This window comes from Ictalurus furcatus, chromosome 2, assembly GCF_023375685.1.
Source record: "Ictalurus furcatus strain D&B chromosome 2, Billie_1.0, whole genome shotgun sequence".
Taxonomy (NCBI): Eukaryota; Metazoa; Chordata; class Actinopteri; order Siluriformes; family Ictaluridae; genus Ictalurus; species Ictalurus furcatus.
In genome coordinates this window covers 29,126,827-29,145,762 of record NC_071256.1, presented here as the reverse complement: position 1 = coordinate 29,145,762, position 18,936 = coordinate 29,126,827, and the positions used below count along the sequence as shown (strand labels likewise).

The window sequence follows — 18,936 nt, the reverse complement described above, 5'->3', positions numbered from 1 at the left end:
ACACACACACACACACACACACACACACACACACACACAGAGTTGGGTATAAATCTGCAAAATAGTGACTTTTTTTTCAGCTTTACACTTGTGCCGAGTCCTCTACTTTCCTCCTTCCCCAGCTTTTGTCCTGCTTTTGTTCATGTAAATGAACGCTTTAACCCTTTGTGTCTATTTATGCCTCACTGTTCTTTTCCACCGCTCACTGTTTTCCCTTCACCTACATTTGCTAACGTCTGTTGACGTCACGTCAGAGAAACTTCCAGTCAATCCATGAGAAGACGGGACAAGCCTCAACCAGTCAGGAACATATCCCACACATCTGGCCTGGACTTTAGCACAGCTATAACATTTGTTATTCTCACCACAGACGGTACACACTGATTTGAACTGTTTTTTTTAACTTGCAGTCAAAGTAAAACCGCCATGAGCAGAAAGCATAAAGGAAAAAGACGCAGTGGAGTCGGATAACAGAAAGATGTGATATCAGGTTATCAGCTTAAATGCCCAGGGTCATTCACCCGATTTGACGTCACTGGGCTCAGAGGTTTCCTCTTGTAGTGAATTTTCATTGTACGTTGCTCTTTGCGTAATAGCCCAAGGTTTGACTCGTAGTTGTTTGCATGAGCTTTTTGCATACTATATGAAGGATGTGGCCTACTTTATCAGGTCTGTGTTCATTTCGAGGTTACTCTTTTGGATCATTTTTAAAGTGGCAGCACATGCAGTTTTAATTAATGATTTAATATGCTACAGATTAATCTAACCTAGATACAGATGCATATATTTTGAGCAGTGGAAAAAATGCCCAGTGAAGGATATATGAATGTTGTTAGTGTTAAGACTTTTCTGTTCAATGAAAAAAATTATCTATCTATCTATCTATCTATCTATCTATATATATATATATATATATATATATATATATATATATATATATATATATATATATATATATATATTTTATAGCTAAATATATATAATATCTATCTATCTATCTATATAATATATATAGGAAATGTCGCTGTGACCGGCTCATGGCTAAAAATAACACATACTGTTATACAGTTATAACATACGGTACAAACTAAGAACAGGATACATGCCAAACCAAACCATTTACTGTTCCACTAAATGTAAGGATTGAAATATGATGGTGTGTGCTGTAATTGGAAAATAATAACATGGTGTGATGCCATGATCACCCTGAAGTTGATTCTTTTCCAATAACAGTACATCCTCTTCTAACACAGTATTGTTTTTATTTGATCTATTTAGTTATTTTTCTTACCAGAGGCCAAAAAAAAAATGGAATTTCCACCTGTTTTGGGGCTGCCCGTGTTCAATTTATTTGTGATGTCATACGCCACATTAGTGGTTAATGGCTCATATGAAAGTAGACCCTCGTATTTCTTTTTTTTTTTTTACCCAGCCTGCTAGGTTTAAACGGTATAATTATTGTGACAGGTGTATACTGTGTTTTACTATCAAAATAGCTTTATGTTTGTGCTGTGTGTTATCACGGTACCAGTGTTATTGTGGAGAGGTTTTAAATGTTTGCACACCCCACCCCTTTCCCGTCACTCAGTTCACCAGCAGCTAAACACAGAAGCTGTGTGACAGTACCTACAGTAAATTGCATGCCGTGACGGTACCTACTGCATTCGATTCAGTACCTACTGCTCGGCTGTTGATACAGTCCGTACTGATCCGTGTAAGTGGTAAGCATGAATGCAATCCCGGACGTACCACGCGGTGCGGATTCTGACAGTTCTTCTGCGCCAGTCCCATTGCGTTATGGGACAGCGCAGTATCCACAGTGTCCAGTGGTTCCATACTGCAGAATCTCGGTGGAAGCAGCAGGGCATCCGAGTATTTCTCACCTACTGATTTATAAATACTGAGAATTCAGACATCCTACTCCTTTAGCGTACTGCTTTTCGCCTACTGTCTAATAGGGTAATAGGGATATTCGGGCGCAGCCAGAGACACGATACTCTACACACACAAACCCAACAGCGTCCTGGTTAATCGTATAACAGTCCTGCAGCAATAAAATAATTCATTTGTTTATGCTGATTGAAAATGTCCAATAAGTTGATTCTGAATGCCAGTGTACTTCTAGAAATGGTTAAAGAATGACACGCTCTACATTGAAGAATGTATGCGAAACAGTTGTTTCCTCACCAGTCTCCTTTTTTTCCCCTCAATCTTTAAGATACACGTTTTAATCCAATTACATGGCGTATCCACTTGAGCTGTATTTCACGGGCTCAGACATAATATAAAAAAATTCAGTTGAAACACATTTAAATGATTCTACCCTATACTATAAATAGGTTAGACCGAGCATGTTAGACTTTTTTTATTTTCCCTGTTTTGTTCTGCCATATTTATCCTTTTATCCATCTTCGGATAATTTGTGGTCAGACTGATCTAATTTTTGAACCGAGTTCCTGAGAACTAGTGACTGTTTATTAAAAAAAAAAATCTGAGTCGCTTTAGTTATTATGTATGCAAGAGCCCGCAGCTATTTTAAAGGAATGTGAAAGTATTTACTCAGGCATCCTTTGTCCAATGGATTAAAAAGAACAAAAACATAGTGACAGTTGAGAAGATAAAATACAGCTTCATTTCACACCGAGATGTTTGGGTTCATGACCGGTCGAGCAAGTCTGTCAGTGCGGAGACGTGTGTATGTTGCATGATTGATGATTTTTTTTGTTGTTGTTGTTCTTCGTGTAAACCTCCTGTTTCCACGTCTAACAGCTTTGGTAATGTACTGTACGTTCTGAATGTACTCATTCTCTCTCCCTCTCTCTCTTTTTTTTTTTTTTTTTGCAGAAATACTCCTGGACGACTTTATGTTGACACACCCAATCTTCCTGGCATCCGACAAGTTTCAGCAGGTCCTGCTTCAGCAGTATCCTTTGCACATTATCAGCATCAGTCATGTGCATTTAAGGAGCACGTCTTCCAGACCATGGAAATAACGAACATGGAAAATCACTTAGAAAATCTTAGGGTTTGTTTATACCCACTTTTTTTGTTTTGTACAATCTGGGGGCATTTTTGTTCCAGGCGTGTATCAGCAGGTTTTGTTTATTTATATTCTGAGGGAGAAGTTGGATCTTTTGTAAGATTTGTAAGTGCCTGATCTTTTAAAAAGTTTCTCACTACTCATCGTGGGTTGCACAGTAGCTACTCTGGCTCTGAATAAACCTCAGATATAGAACATCTAAAAGCAGTAGTTGTGAAGCTAGGAAAGGAGAGATGTTTTCAGCAAAAATGCTACTCTGTCTTATGAAGTTAATATGAAGGCCAGCATGTAACATGTAAATCAATGTTAAGTACATTTTTCATGAAAAGTGCTGTGTATAAATTGTGTAGTGGGCTGTACATGCATAGAATTAAAAAAAAAAAAAAATCAAGCAACAACAGTAACAGTTGCTACACGCCAACAAGAAACTAAACAGTCCCTCAAGGATTTCATGATTTTGCACTCTCAGAAATGAACTCAAAATCAACTCCACATTATAAAGAAGCTTGTAATTTAAAAAAAAAATTAACAGCAGATTTTCCACATATTTGGGTGAAGACGTGTCATGTGACGTCATCACAACATGCATTCAACCAAAGCCCTCTTCAATTCACGTGCTTCGAGCGGGAGTTCAGCTAAAAGGTCTCCGAACATTGCAGAACAATGTTGCCAATACAAGTAGTTTTCCTGCAAAAAAAAAAAGTAACAAACAAAACTCAGTAACTTTTTGAGAAAAAAAAAAGGCTGCAGCAAAATCGAGCGTTTTTGGCCGCAGCAATCACAAAAAAAACTCAAAGCCTGTACAAAAAGTGACATGAGTGACTTCTAGTGTGAAAATATGATGCCACAAAGTGCAGTAATAAGTCCTATGTTGTTTCTACTGCAGTTAGTTGCTCTTACAAGATTATTGATGATACCCACAATAGACGCATATTGTAACTTATCACTATAACAATATCATGTTGTCATACTCTCCCCTGCCCTGTCCTCTAACAGGTCGTGTTTAATTACTAGCTTTTATATAGAAACCTGAAACCCAGAAGATCTGCTCTTGCTTGAGTGTGGTTGTTGTTTGGGGGTTGTGTTTGTGCGTGTGAATAGAGGACAGCCATTGCCCCCAATCTCCTTGTATGACCTAGATTCTCAGTTTGAAGAGTCTGTCTGTCCTCTGAACTACAGTAGCTAAAATACTGTAGGGACTCGTCTGCTCCCAGAGCATAAAGCTGGAAAGCCTGCACGCCTCACTGCTCCTAATGCCCAGTGTCTGCACCCAGTTTTTCCTCTTTGTCTACATCTCCCATCCCCGATTATCTCACCTCCTCAGAAGAACCCCTTTCCAGGTCTGGAAATCCAGGCCTAATCAAATCTTTTGTTGTAGAAACATGTCTGCTTCCTGCTGAACCTGAAGACAAAGGGAAAGCCCCTTGGCTCTCTTCCCTCTCGCCATTCCTGATTGGATTAGATTTTAAAATAGATCCCCTGTCTTTTTACTTACACACACACACACACACACACACACACACACACACACAAACACACACACATACTGTGAGTGAGTGATGAAAGCCCGTGAGCTCTTTGTAACACTGAGCGGGCTTGCTCCACTAAGAACCAGGTGCCACTGAGCTTAGCACGATGTTTAGAAAGAACTGGACATAAATACAGTTACTATATCTAGACTACCATCAAAGGCAGCTTGCACACGTGTCCTGCTTGGCCATTTGGCCATTTTGAACAGGAATGGTGGTTTAAATGTGGACAGGGTGTTAGGGAGTCACTCTTTAAATAGATCTGAAGAGCAGAGCTGGAGATAACCAGGGCAACCTCACACTGGCCTAAATCTAAGTTTGAAGGCAGAAAAAACCAAACTCCGATCAATATATTCCATGTTCTAATCATATTGACAACCACACAGGTGTGTCTGCTTGTTTTGAGGGCCTCTAAGGCAATATTTTGTCTCTATGACTAAGATGCCTGATTTGTTATGGTTTGTCTGTTGGTGAATAAAAGTTCACACTTCCTGTACAGCCCTGTTAATAACAAACTACACGAGACGAGGGAAGAAACTTGTGTGTGCGCGCGTGTCTTTGTGTGTGCGTGTAGACGTGATGGGTGTGTTCCTTCTTCTCTGAGGTTGTAATTATGCTGCCTGGATGGCCATATGCTATTCTTTTGTGTTTTTTTCCCTGCTTGTGTCTGTTTGTTAGATGATCACAGACGAATAGGATCACATTTGTGTTCATGTGTCTGTGCGTGCTTTACAGCAGGGCAATACAGCATGATATCGCTATCACTATTTATCATGTCACTTTTCTAAAAAGCGGGTATCCAGTGCCTTCATTGTTACTGACAGGAAGTTGGTTGATTAGCTGTTAAGATCCCATTTTGCACCTGGTAAAGTACAACTGAACAAGCTGTAAAAAAAATAATTTTTATATTTGAAATCCCAATAAATGGCACAAGAAAATCTCTTTTTAAAACCGTAGTGAAAAGCCAGGATTTATGCACATACGTGCAATTAGGCAACATTTCCATGTTATCATTCCATCCCCAACTAGCCTAATGACTAACAATAGCTAAATTAGCAAGCTGGCTAAATATCTGCTAGATAAATGACCTTGAATTGATCAAAGATGGATATGAATGAAGGCTTCATACTATCATGTATTTTCTGTCAAAATATACCATAACATTTGAGATTTTGTTCAGCATTAACGTTAGCTAAGTTAGCTGGGCCACTAGCTAACCACTCACCAACCCACTAGCTAACAGCCTGCTAATTCTTGTTATCTGCTAATATATAGAAAAACAAAACAACACAAAAAAACAACAACATATAAATGCATCTTATCATGTTAAAGAGAAATCACAACTTATTTTAATGCGGAAGACTTCCCTAGGTCAGAAAACAGTTACAGCTTTACTTCTGAATGGGACACAGGGCTGACACTAGAGACTCCTTCCAAAAATGGAAAATGTTTCCTCACAGAAGACTTCACACGGTTTAAAAAAAATAAATCTTTTTAGGCTGCAATAAAAGCCCCACTGTAAATTGTTATTATAGAAGCAATAAAGTATTAGTAATAACAGTGCATTAGTATAAAACTTACAGTTGGAACCACTGTCAGAGTTATAGAAAAGTAGTCAACACTTTCTGACCAATCAGAATCAAGAATTCACCAGAATATGTTATGTTATATATTGTAGTTCAGCTTTCTTATAACAGACCCTCTGGTCTATCTCAAGTCACAATAAAAGGTAGATTGTAGTGTACATATGCATGCATGTTTGTGTGTCTGTGTGAATCTAAGATACAGCCTCATCCCTTCTGTCTATGTGTACATGTAAGAGGTCCTCTATCACACAACAGCTAATGTGCGCAGGTTGCGATGCTCCTTAACGGTGTGCTCAGGTTTGGAGCTGAACCCAAGCAGGGCGAGGGCTGGCCCACCTGGGATGGTGCGGAAAGGAAGCAGGCTGTGCTGAGTGTGGCCTTCCGCTACCTGGACACGTACAGAGAACTACTACAGGAGGAGGGGGACAGGTCCAACAGCTTCCCTAAGGTACAAATTTCAACACGCACGCACACGCACGCATCTGAGAGAAAAACACTCAAGGTTTCAAGGATTCAAGTGTTATTCCATACAGGAGTCTATCAGTGTATCCATGGCAACAAAACTGACTCATCACTGCCTATCTGAGGTCGTAATTGTTTTTGGCCGCTTTTTCCAAGTCGAACTTTTCCCCAGCAAGCACACAGACCAATTTTGTTTCCCTCAAGGAAAAGAAACCAATCGAAGTCCTGGTGGCTCGCCAATTCCCCAGTCCGCTGGTTTATTTGCTAAGGTGTGTTCTCTTATGCTTACTTCCTCTTGATGTAGGACCTGTACCTTTGTGCCGTGCAAGAGCTCAGCCGCTTCCCCGAGCTGGTGGAGGACGTTCTAAAGCTCCAGCGCTGGGCTGAGATCCTCCACAACCCGTGAGTGGCCCAAATATGGTGGTTACTCCACTTTTGATCTTTTCTGTGCAAGTTAATAGCAGGCCATATGTTGTTACACCAGTGTTGAAAATCACAGCATGATTTTGATTAAAATCTAAATCCACATTTTGCTTGTTAACCCCCAAATCCAGCCTTACTGGTCCCTGCAAGGTTCTAAAGGAAATTACAAAAAGATCTGACGTGACTTCCCCCACCTCCTTCCTATATGTCTGGATCCTTTCATTAGTACAGTAGCAAGCTATAAAATCCTAATAGGAGTTGTGTTGTAGCTTATTATGAACCACGAGGCCATGGTTCTGTGAAGATGGTAATTGGGAATGGAGTTGCATCCGGTAATTGATGTGTTCCTTATGTGATGTTAAATTCCTTCACCACTTAATGAAGCCTTTAAACTCTGCACTTTTTATTTTGAGGAAAAAAAAAAAGAATCTCTATAAACACTATTCATTCAATATCGGCAGATTGCTTATTTATAATTATGGACATGTTTGTGATATATTTTTCATTCATGTCTCTTTTTTTTTTCACGATTGAGTCGCACATTGGTGACTCGGACTCAAAACCAAGGACCTCTTGAGAAATCTCTGTCTGGATAAAAACGCGAACAAAAAGCGAATAAATTAGGACTGCCAACCAAAACACAGTGAATGAATAAAAGCATACTTTTTGGACCTTAAGTGTGCTGCTTTGTCTGTCAGTTCAGTGCACTCATTTATTGCCGTGCTATTCATGTGCAGCTCACCGTGTTAAAGCGCAACTCTGGGCAAAGAAATGTGTGAAGGAGTGTTGGGAGCAGAGCTGTTGTTTATTCTTATATAATAGTATAAATGCATTATTATTCTTATTCATTGGGAATGAGTGAATATTTTAAAAGGAAACAAATGTTGATACAGCAACTTCAGTGTTGGTAATTGTTATTCATTCACTTTCTGACCAGGACAGATGTTCATCGTCATGTCTGTCTGGGTATACACCGGACATAAAAACTGTTGTTATATCTCTTCCAAAGACAACATGAGAAGCATGCAGATGTGTAGTGACAGAAATGATTAGCGATTCAGATTATTATCTTGAGCCATGATTAAACATGACCACTAGAAGACCCTTCTCTTAATAAGAGATTGAGTCTGTTGCAGTTTTATATGCTATGTTGTTTCTGTTAGTTTTTCTTTGAGCCGTTGTTTTTATTCATGCAGTAATCAGTCCCTCCAGGATTTTGCAATCGCAGAAATGAACGGAAAAATTGAGGAAACGCCTATATATTGGGAAGAGCTTGCAATTTTTCAAAATTACTTCAGATTTTCCGCAGGTTTGGGCCAAGGCGTGTCCTGTGACGTGATCTCTACGCGTATTCAGCCAAAGCCCTCATCGATTCACGTGTGTCGAACATGAGTACAGCTAAAAGATCTCATTTACCAATAAACATCACTGTGAAAGATCATGCAGAATGATTTCTTGCCATTGCAATTTCGCCAATTCAAGTAGTTTTCCACAAAAAAAGCACAAAAAACTCTGCAAATTGCATGGCAAATTTTGATAAAAGCAGCAGCAAAATCAAGCATTTGGAGCTAAAACAATTAGAAAAGACCTCCGAAATAGTGTACGGACTGAGTAAAATTTGAGATTACTGGAAATAATAAATGTCCGTTTTAAATATGGATTTTCATTAGACAAAGTATTAGGTAGGGTATATTGTTTTGATGGGGCAATTGTCCTGGGCCCAGGTTTGGGTGGAGCCCCAGAGAATCCACTGACATGTGACACAGTCCTATTTCATCAAGTTATAGTATGTAACAGTATGTAATCCCAAGCAGATTGGTTACTATAAAAGACGTAGTATGGTTTTATTTTGTTTCTGCATTGATTTCAGTCATTACAAATGATGGAAAATTGTTGTTTTATAAGACACGTGATCACTGTCAAAAACATTGGTTAGTCTGCATAGCACGTGTCTATCTGTCTAGCCTAGTGGCTTGAAGTTATTTATGATGTGCTTGTATTCATGTTTTCAATACATTCGTGCAAATCAGTGTTATTTTGTTACATATAGTGTATATAGTATATGAAATTAAACAAGAGTGTTATATTGTATTATATTTTCCTAGAAATCCTTTAGCAGTGCTTTACTTAATGACTTAATGTGCACGAATTACATCTCGGCAGCGTAACTTTCAGCTGGTTTGTTAATTGAGAAGTCCACCACAGCTGTTTTTATTCACTGTTGATGCACGCTTGTTATACTCTGCTTTTTTCCTTAATGTTTATTCAGTTGCTAATTGTGGGGAGTTGTCAGTTGTGTGGCTTCACGACACCTCCAGAACAGTAGATTATGTTATGTAGTTAATTCTAGGAAATTTGAGCTGAATGTGCTTATGGCATTCTGAGAGAGTAGAGATTTAATAAAGTTTACCAGAGGGAACTGATGCTTTTCAACACAGACGGGATTGGATCATCATTTATACCCAAAGAATGCCGGAGGGAGGAGATGATCAGTTGTGTCAACGTCTTTCCAATTAGCAAACGAGCTGCAGGCTATGCTCTTGATATAAATTGTGCACATAGTGCTGATATTTTTTTTTTTTTTTGTGTGTGTTACAAGGTATGTTGAATTCCCTCATGTTAGGCACTACTGACGTTCTCTGTATTTTTTGTTTCTAGGGCAGAGGAGGACAAGGAGAGTCGGAAGAAGCAGGTGCGTCCGCTCTTTCGCCACTTCAGACGCATCGACGCCTGCCTGCAGCCGCGAGAGGCTTTCCGTGGCTCAGACGAAAGTGAGTTCAGCCGGCTTAATTAACTGCGTGACTTTTACAGCTTAAAAATAAAAAAAGGTTACGGTAAAATTGGATCTCCAGCTATTTGCTAATGGAGGAGTACCAATTAACACCGTATGGCAGAAGTGAGGTCATGGGGACGCCCGATTTGATTATTGTTTTAATAAATTATTGGACTTCATTAGTTGGTATGACGTTATCGAAGATGTGACTCAAGCCAAGTGCTTTCAAGACTTGCTAAACAATTAGTCAATAAGCAATCCTAAAGGGGAAATAGCTGCTGACCTCACTGGCCCGCTGAGGCCTATTTATAGTGAAGATGTATGACCAGACCAGGAAGCTGACAGCAAACCAATATACTGATCAAGAAACAGTTACTTTTGAACTGATGACCTTTTTAGCAGTGAAAACTAAACTAAAACATGCTAAGAAAATAGTGTGGGAATGAGATCCGGTACTGAAAGTGAGAGATTTTTGACACTTTTGAGGAAACCTTATTATTGCATGTTTTTGTTTTTTTCAACGTAATATAAAGCCCAGGTTACTTTGTTTAAGTTTGCAGGGCTTTTTGACCTAGTAGCCTTTTGCTTCTGCAGTTTTTTGTAGGGTATACACACCCGACCACTCGTACGTGACCATCCGCAGCCGCCTTTCCTGCCGCGTTGGAGAGATTTTGGCGCTGGTGCGAGAAAAGCTCCAGTACAGCGAGGAGCAACCGACCCAACCAGGCAACCTCATACTGGTGGCTGTCACCTCATCTGGAGGTACGTGTCATGAAATGACTCGGAATGTTAGATCCAAGTATTAAGGGGGATATTTTCATCCAATTTATGAGAAATTGTAAGAAACCATTTCCAATTAATGGGATCCAAACAAGATCCAAAACCAAGAAGCAGTCCACTGTACAAAACACACACACACACAAACAAACAAAAAACAGGAAGTAGAAAGCACGAAAGAGACAGTTTGGTCAGATTTAAACATACATATCATAAATAGACACACAAACACACATATGTAAGCATGTGTAATTGAAAAGATTCCCCGTGAAGTAGATGCCACAGTTGCATATTATATAGTCTGTAAGAGACCAGTAGAAACACGGCTGGCGGTAGCGTGACGGCCTTGCGGGCAGCGGACTGTCTGCGAGATGTGTTGACGTCTAGGTGTGCTTATCGGTGTGGGTTGAGTTCGCTCGTGTAACATTAACGTGGCGCTACAATCTGTGCTCTTGTTTTTCTTTTACGCAGAGAAGGCCGTGTTCCGTCCCAGTGACGAGGCTGTTTTCACCACTCTGGGCGTCAACACGCACCTGTTCGCTTGCGAACCCTCTGAGCTCGAGAGCCTGGTGAGAAACATTGCACTGAGTCACCTGCATGCAAAAATCAAATGAATCCTGATGAAAAATGAGTAAGGACCAGCAGGCTCTAATTAACTATACAGTTGACACGCTGCTAATTAAGTGTCTATGACTTTGTATTAGCCTTGTTTGCGTTGTGGTTGAACTATTACTGTAGAGCTGCACTGCATCAATGATGACGAGGTATTAGTTCATTTCCATTTTCCATTTTTAGGTCTGAAACTTATTGGGAGTTAATTTTTTTTTCTAAAATGTTTTTTTTTAACTGCAATTTTAAGACAAAATACTTGACCAGCTCTAATACACACACTATCCCCTTTATTAGGAATACCTGCTCATTTTTGCAGTTATCCAATCAGCCAATCATGTGGCAGCAGCACAATGCATAAAATCACACAGATACAGGTCAAGAACTTCTGTTAAAGTTTACATCAACATCAGAATGGGGGAAAAAAGTGTGATGTCTGTGACTTTAACCATGCCATGGTTGTTGGTACCAGATGGTCTGGTTTGAGTGTTTCAGAAACTGCTGATCTCCTGCGATTTTCACACACTACAGTCTCAAGTAGAGTTTACACAGAATGATGCAGAAAAAAACAACAACATTGAGTGAGTGACAGTTCTGTGGGTGGAAACGCCTTGTTGATGAGAGGTCAGAGGAAAATGGGCAGATTGGTTTAAGCTGCCAGGAAGGATATAGGAACTTTATATAATCACTCTTTATAACCGTGGTGAGCAGAAAAGCATCTCAGTGTTCAACAAAGCATCGAACCTTGAGGTAGATGGGCTACAACAGCAGAAGACCACATCAGGTTCCACTCCTGTTACCCAAGAACAGGAATCTGAGTGTATCAGGGGTGCAGACTCACCCAAAATGGACAGTTAGGGGGGAAAAAAAAGAAAGAAAAGAAACTGTCCAGTTTCAGTAAGTCTGAATGACAATACATATTATTTCCATATCAGAGATTAACTGTGTGTAATTGCTTTGTTGATAAGAATCAGATAAGCACAAGCCCAACCCTGTAGTTTCACCATGTGTGGAGAGTTCTTATAGGTGTGTATGTATGTGTGTATACATTAGCTGCCCCTGCCTGAGGAGATCCACTGGTCCCCGGGTGACAGCAAACTCCATGACATGAGTGCAGAGGAAGTGGCCAACCAGCTGGTGGTGTTTGACTGGGAGCTCTTCAGCTGTGTGCACGAGGTCAGACAAAGCGCACATACAGCACACACACACATACATTCCAGTTCTCCACATCTGCCTCACCCTTCAGTGCAGATATTAGAAAAAAAAATCACTGCATGTGCCAACCGGGTTTCTGTGTTTAAACAGGTGGAGTTTGTGTGTTATGTGTTCCATGGAGAGGAGGCTCGATGGCGCCCCCTCAACCTCGAGCTGGTACTGCAGCGGTGCAGTGAGGTGCAGCACTGGGTTGCTACTGAGATCCTGCAGTGCCAATCACTGCCTAAGAGGGTGCAGCTGTTGCGCAAGTTCATCAAGATCGCAGCTCTGTGAGTAAACTGGTGTATGCGTGTGTACGCAGGTGTGTTTGGATTTAGTTTGTCTGTTATTAGTGGCTGATCCAGAATGAATTAGGAAAGACATGGCAATTAGCCTGTAGTACTCGTATAATTATCACCTAATTATCTGATAATTGTTATTGGATTTCAGGTTTTCAGAGCATGTTTTAACTATCTGCTGGGTTTTGTTTTAGGTGTAAGCAGCAGCAGGACCTGCTGTCGTTCCTCGCTGTAGTTTTGGGGCTGGACAACCCTGCAGTTAGCCGTCTGCGCCTTACCTGGGAGGTGAGCACCATCTTTCTTCCTCTCCCTCTATATCTTCTCTCCCTTTTCTTCCTGTACCTAATCCTCACTTTCTCGCCTCTAATTTCCCTCTCTCTCGCTGTCACAAACACGCTTGCTCACTTGTATCTTGTTCTTCCCTCTTCCTCTCATACTTGCTTGAATAGACAGACATACTCACATTTCACACACACTCGTACAGACACTGTTTTTTTTTGTGTGTGTTCCTCCTTTCATTTGCCAAGAGCCTAGTGTTATTCCTGGCCCATGACTGTTAGCCGTAGTCATGGCAACTGAACTGACTAAGCAGCACCTTTTTAAAGGAAACTCTTCTCAAACACACCTTGCGATTTCAATGCAGTGATCTTTTAATTAATCCCCCATTTCAACCTTTTCCTCTCGACGTATAGTTTATGTTAGAAAGGGGTGAATGTTTCTGAAACGTCCATGTTCTCTGCGCTTTTGTTTTCGGCAGGGCTTGCCCGGAAAATTCAGGAAGCAGTTCCAGCAATTTGAGAGCATTGCGGTGAGCCATCGTATTACTCACATACCTTAGTTAATCTGTCATACCATAGTAAGTCTTTTTTTTTTTTATTTTTTTTATTTTTTTTAAAATGCCTTTATATTTGAATGTCTTGAATGCAGTTGAGTAATTTGAAGAATTCCCTCTCATTATACATGCACAGTACCACAATTGGTCCTTCTCACAGAGGTCAGTGAGGCACTTCCACATTAGTTTGCTTAAACAGCAACAAAAATAATCGTGATTTGATGTTTTTGCAACATCTCCATAGATACCTACTAACAGGGAAGTCAGTTAGAAGAAGTTAGGATTACAGCAATTAAGAGAAAAGAAGGTGTTAAATATATCATCCTGTACATTTCTGTGTATTCAGCACTTAAAACTAGAGGAGGTACACTATTTGGCCAGATGTATGTAGACACCTGACCATCACACCTACTGTATATGAGCTAGTTGGACATCACATTCCAAAACCATGGCCAATAATATTGAGTTTCTACAAGATTTCGGAGTGTCTGTAGGAATTTGTGCCTATACAGTTAAAAGGGCAGTTGTGGGGCCAGGCACTGATCTTGGACGATGCCTGACGTTTCAGTTGATCCTGAAGGTGTTCAGTGGGGTTGAGGTCAGGGCTCGAGAGTTCCTCCACACCAAACTCGTCAGACCATGTCTTCATGAGCCTCTCTTTGTGCACATGGGTATTGTGATGCTAGAACAGGTTTGGCCTTCTGAATTGCAGTGAAGGGAAATTGTAATGTTACAGCATACAAAGACCTCCTATACAGTTGTGTGCTTCCAAATTTATGCCGACAGTTTGGGGAAGAATCACATATGGGTATGATGGTCAGGTGTCCTTTTCAGTTACCAAGTTCTGAAAGTGAAAAGGGAGAAAGTTGCATTTAAAGCTTCCATTCTGGCTGCAGTGCAGGAGCATCGCAGGCCTTTTCACAGTCCATATCTGAGTACAAACTGAATGGATTATGCTTGTTTGTGTTTCCCTAAGGCACGTAGCTATAAGTCAACTTGATGAAAGCATGATATTTGCTGTATGATGAAAAACATACTTAATTAGCAATGTTTTAGACAACTGCACAATGTTTTTGTTAAAGTCGCACATCATGGTCTTCGCAGATAGACAGCAAAGGCAATTTCCACCTCATTGTGGTGAAATATATTTGTAGTTTCTTAAAGTTGACGAGTCAAAGTATCTTTCCCTCTTTTATCTGCTCCCATTTCGGGGTTGCCACAGCGGATCACTCCGCATGTTGATTCTGACACAGGTTTTACGCCGGATGCCGTTCCGGACGCAACCCTCCCTATTTTCCGAGTTTGCGACCGGCACTGAGAGTTCACTGGCTCGTGCAACCCTCCAGTGTCTGGGGTGGATTCCCTGAACAGGAATTGAACCCAGGCTGCGGCAATGAAAGCGCCGCATGCTAGCCACTAGTCCATCAAGGAACATAGTATCTTTGAGACAGAAAAAAACTATTTTGGCCAAAGGTTTTGGGTGTTCGCCAGAATCCAGCCACAACAACACCCGACTAGTTTTCGCAGGCCGTCACGCACATGTGAAAACAAATGTGTTCTTTTTTTTATCAAGTCACAAGTGTCTTGATTAAGGTTTTTTGGTTAATAAATTTAAACTAAAAATGGATAATATAATCTTTAAACATTTTTAAGTGGATTTTTACCTTTGAATGCGTCAACTTTTTAATAGTATTTGTATAGTGAAACTGGATCTGATAGTCATGTACTATATTGAGTTCACACAGCATTAGGTTAGAAATCTAGCTCATTTGTAAACTCGGGGTGTGTGTGTGTGTGTGTGTGTGTTATTCAGGATCCCTCCAGGAATCACAAGTCATACAGGGACCTGTTGGCCAGTCTGAGGGCTCCACTCATCCCCTTCACCCCACTACTTCTCAAAGGTGAGATTCTGAAAACACACATCCATAAAACTGACATCTGTACACACATCTACACAACTACACATACGCTTCATAAACACTACTGCACATGGTGTGCACCACACAAACACATTATCTACACATATAGTCAAGAAGCAGCTGTTGTCCAGATGTGCTTCTATAAAGCCTTGTCCTGCTGAGGCAGCCCTGCCACTGCCTGATTAAAAAGCAACCCAGGCACCCAGCTAGGCTAATTAACACCTTTCTGTTCTCCATGTGCTGTGCAAGCCAGACTCGGAGCACACGCCCCACTGGGCCTAACACTGACTCTGTGCTCACACAGCTTTCTCGTTACAGTGTCCACACACACTGTGATATATCTGATTTCTGGAAAACAGAATAATCAACAGTCATGCCTCCAGGAACTCATGCATTGAGCAGAACCCTTCTTGTTCGTTCTTCTTCCCAGTCCAATCTAACTGCTGCTCTGCCTCTTACTTGTTTCACCTCCCCTTCAGCCCCTGGTGACTCTCCTCCAGAACGCTGTCAGTTCAACTTCACCATCAGACTCTGATATGAGCTCAACATTGACAGAATCGCAGCAGACATAACACTGGTTACACACATTCTCGCATCTGTTATTATCTAAATATTATTATTTTGATGTCTGGGTACTATGCATTCTTTCACCATGTTATTGTAACTTCCAAGTAACCTTTTAAGTCTGCATTTTGATGACGGTACATAATTAAATGTTGCGTCTGAGTTTTTAGTCTTTTCACTTTTGAAAGCTGAGATTTTATTAACATATACTGGTCACGTTCAGACTTTGTGCCATTAAAACGTCCTGCCTTTTAATCGCTATGCACACATTTGTGTTATGACAAAACAATTCAATAGAGTTGGTGGAATTTTACATTTCCATACATACATTATTTTTTCTTCCAAGGGTGTGTTGGAGATAATTTGCCTCAGTAATTTCTTTATGATCTCTTTTTTTGGGGAAATGAATCTGTTCACATGTGAGCCTTCCTGATCGTTTTCCTGAAATAATTTTCTCTTGCAAATTGGGTCTCTTCTTCACACTTCTCACTTTTCCACAAAATTATGTTTCAAATACTGTATTATCACCATTGAATTCCTGCATTAGGGGTGTAACCCTGAGTAAACCTTAATGAGTTCACTTTTGTTGATCACTAAATCTGCTATGATGATTCTATTTAGTATCCTATCCATACATGAGCAGCTTTGTTCAGAATCTAGGGTAGGCCTACCATTAATTTGCAAATGATGATGACATAGAGATGGTAATATTTATCGAGTTCCAGACAAATCACCTTCCTAGTCTATTTACACATCAGTTTAAAAATGAGAATTATTTTTTACACACCGGTTGTCGGTCCTTTTTTGATAATAATGAATTTATAAGCAATTATAATCACTAATAATTGATTTATGATTGTTGCCAAGATTCATCAAATATTAACCAAATGTTAATGGTAGTGGTGCCAATAACAGAGAAAATGAACTGTGTAAGTAAGCATTTTAGGTCTGAATAATAATAAAAAAAAGTTTCTTTAATCTTAATCACTCATTGCATGTGTTATATATTTTATAAAGAACACGTTTGCATGTTGTCTTGCACCTCTGGGGTTGGGCGTTTGAATCCCATTTCTGCCCTGTGCGCGCGTAACTTGCATGTTCTCCCTGTGCTTCGGGGGTACCCTGGTTTCCTCACCCAGTCCCAAGACTTGAGCTGTAGGCTGATTGGCATTTCCAAATTGTCTGTAGTGTGTGTGAGTGTGTTGGGTTGGCACCCCGTCCAGGGTGTCCCCCGCCTTGTCCACCAAAGTCCCCTGGGATAGGCTCCAAGCTCCCCGTGACCCTGTATAGTGTAAGCGGTACAGAAAACGGTTGGATGGATATATTTGCGCCTCATTTTCTAAAGCTGCCGAAAGTTTTGCGGTTGACCGTGGCATGTTGTGGCGCGTAGTTCAAATGACCCAAATTATTTCCATCTATTAATATCATTTAGTAGTTCCCAGTAAGGTATGGTGGTCCCAGACTCTTACACATGCATTACCAATGTATGATAAAATAAACGGTCTTTTATGAACAGAAATATTTTGTAACGTTGTAAATTTAGAGTCTAACTGTACTGTTCATCATTCAGTTTCTTCGGTTGATAAATTTAGTGGCTGTTCCAGATATGTTGTCCCTTTGGGAACTTGCTGAGGTTGTGTTTGTGCCTCAGTGTTGCATTTTTAATGCCTGTTTACCAGCTCCAGACTGTCAAAGCCATGCGGGGGGACAAAGTTATCCAAGGATGACCTAAACAACCCCTCTGTCTGTCTCGGTGTTGCTCTCTGTAATGAATCACCTGTATTCAGATATTCGCGTCAGGTGGTATGCATTGGCTTGTCTCGGCATGTTCTTCTGGCCTTCGTTTTTTTGTTTCACGTTTGCAAAATAATCAAGTGGTGCTGAAGAGACTGAGCTGATCATGGCATGTCGAGTGTCTTTACAGCCATCGGACTTTTAATCCGTCTGTACTTTTTCATCTGATGTGTGCGCATCATGCTTGTGTTCTGCAGGAGAGCAGAGAGCGAGAGAGAGAGAGAGAGAGAGGCCTAAATACGTGCTGACCTGTCATTGCCTTACCATGCTTTTGTCTTTTTTCTCTTTTTTTTCTGTAGATCTGACTTTCCTTCATGAGAGCTGTAAGACCTTCCATGGGGAACTGGTTAATTTTGAGAAGATGGTGAGTGACGACGCATATGCACACCCTGTTGTTTTGCCAGCAGATCTGTAGTGAGTCATGTTTTATGACTATTTTCACAAATTTCAAGATGTCTTTCTTTCTTCTCCTTTTTCTCTCAGCATAAAGTTGCAGAAATGGTGAGGAGCATCAGGCGGTACAGGAGTACTCAGCTAGGTAGCGTAATCCAAGACTGTATCTATCTCCATCTCTTTCTATTTCTTTCTCTCTCTCTCTCTCTCTCTCTCTCTCTCTCTCTCTCTCTCTCTCTCTCTCTCTCTCACACACACACACACACACACACACACACACACACACACACACACACACACACACACACACACACACACACACTCTCTCTCTCTCTCTCTCTCTCTCTCTCTCTCTCTCTCTCTCTCTGTCTGTCTCTCTCTCTCTGTCTCTCTGTCTCTCTCTCTCTCTCTCTCTCTGTCTCTCTCTCAAAAAACACACACATTCAGAGACAGAAACCAACTTGTCAAAAACAATTACTGTAAAAAGCAGAACATAGCTCCACCCACAACACGCACACATACACATGCTCGGACACACACCTGTCTGAGTGGATTAATTTTGGGGGAGCTCTGCTCCACCCTGCCACATCCCATCTGTTTAGAACAGCACAGCCCTGAGGGCCAGCAAAACAGCAAGCAGCACTTCAAAACACACACACACACACACACACACACACACACACAAAAATTACACACATCTGACATAATAGAATCAATTGCTTCTAGTACACGTGTTATTGGA

At 40.7% G+C, this 18,936-nt stretch overlaps 1 protein-coding gene across 1 annotated transcript in view; it reads left to right on the top strand.

The window, feature by feature from the left end:
* The window catches only part of rapgefl1 (Rap guanine nucleotide exchange factor (GEF)-like 1), a 51,147-nt gene that overhangs the window by 24,961 nt on the left and 7,250 nt on the right, over window positions 1-18,936 (top strand). The window contains exons 3-15 of the mRNA XM_053613123.1: window positions 2,845-2,923; window positions 6,453-6,603; window positions 6,922-7,019; window positions 9,699-9,811; window positions 10,408-10,575; window positions 11,062-11,159; window positions 12,253-12,375; window positions 12,505-12,683; window positions 12,887-12,977; window positions 13,450-13,500; window positions 15,338-15,425; window positions 18,101-18,165; window positions 18,285-18,339. Of these exons, the coding sequence (XP_053469098.1) occupies window positions 2,845-2,923; window positions 6,453-6,603; window positions 6,922-7,019; window positions 9,699-9,811; window positions 10,408-10,575; window positions 11,062-11,159; window positions 12,253-12,375; window positions 12,505-12,683; window positions 12,887-12,977; window positions 13,450-13,500; window positions 15,338-15,425; window positions 18,101-18,165; window positions 18,285-18,339 (1,359 nt within the window). The remainder of the gene's footprint in view (window positions 1-2,844; window positions 2,924-6,452; window positions 6,604-6,921; window positions 7,020-9,698; window positions 9,812-10,407; window positions 10,576-11,061; window positions 11,160-12,252; window positions 12,376-12,504; window positions 12,684-12,886; window positions 12,978-13,449; window positions 13,501-15,337; window positions 15,426-18,100; window positions 18,166-18,284; window positions 18,340-18,936) is intronic.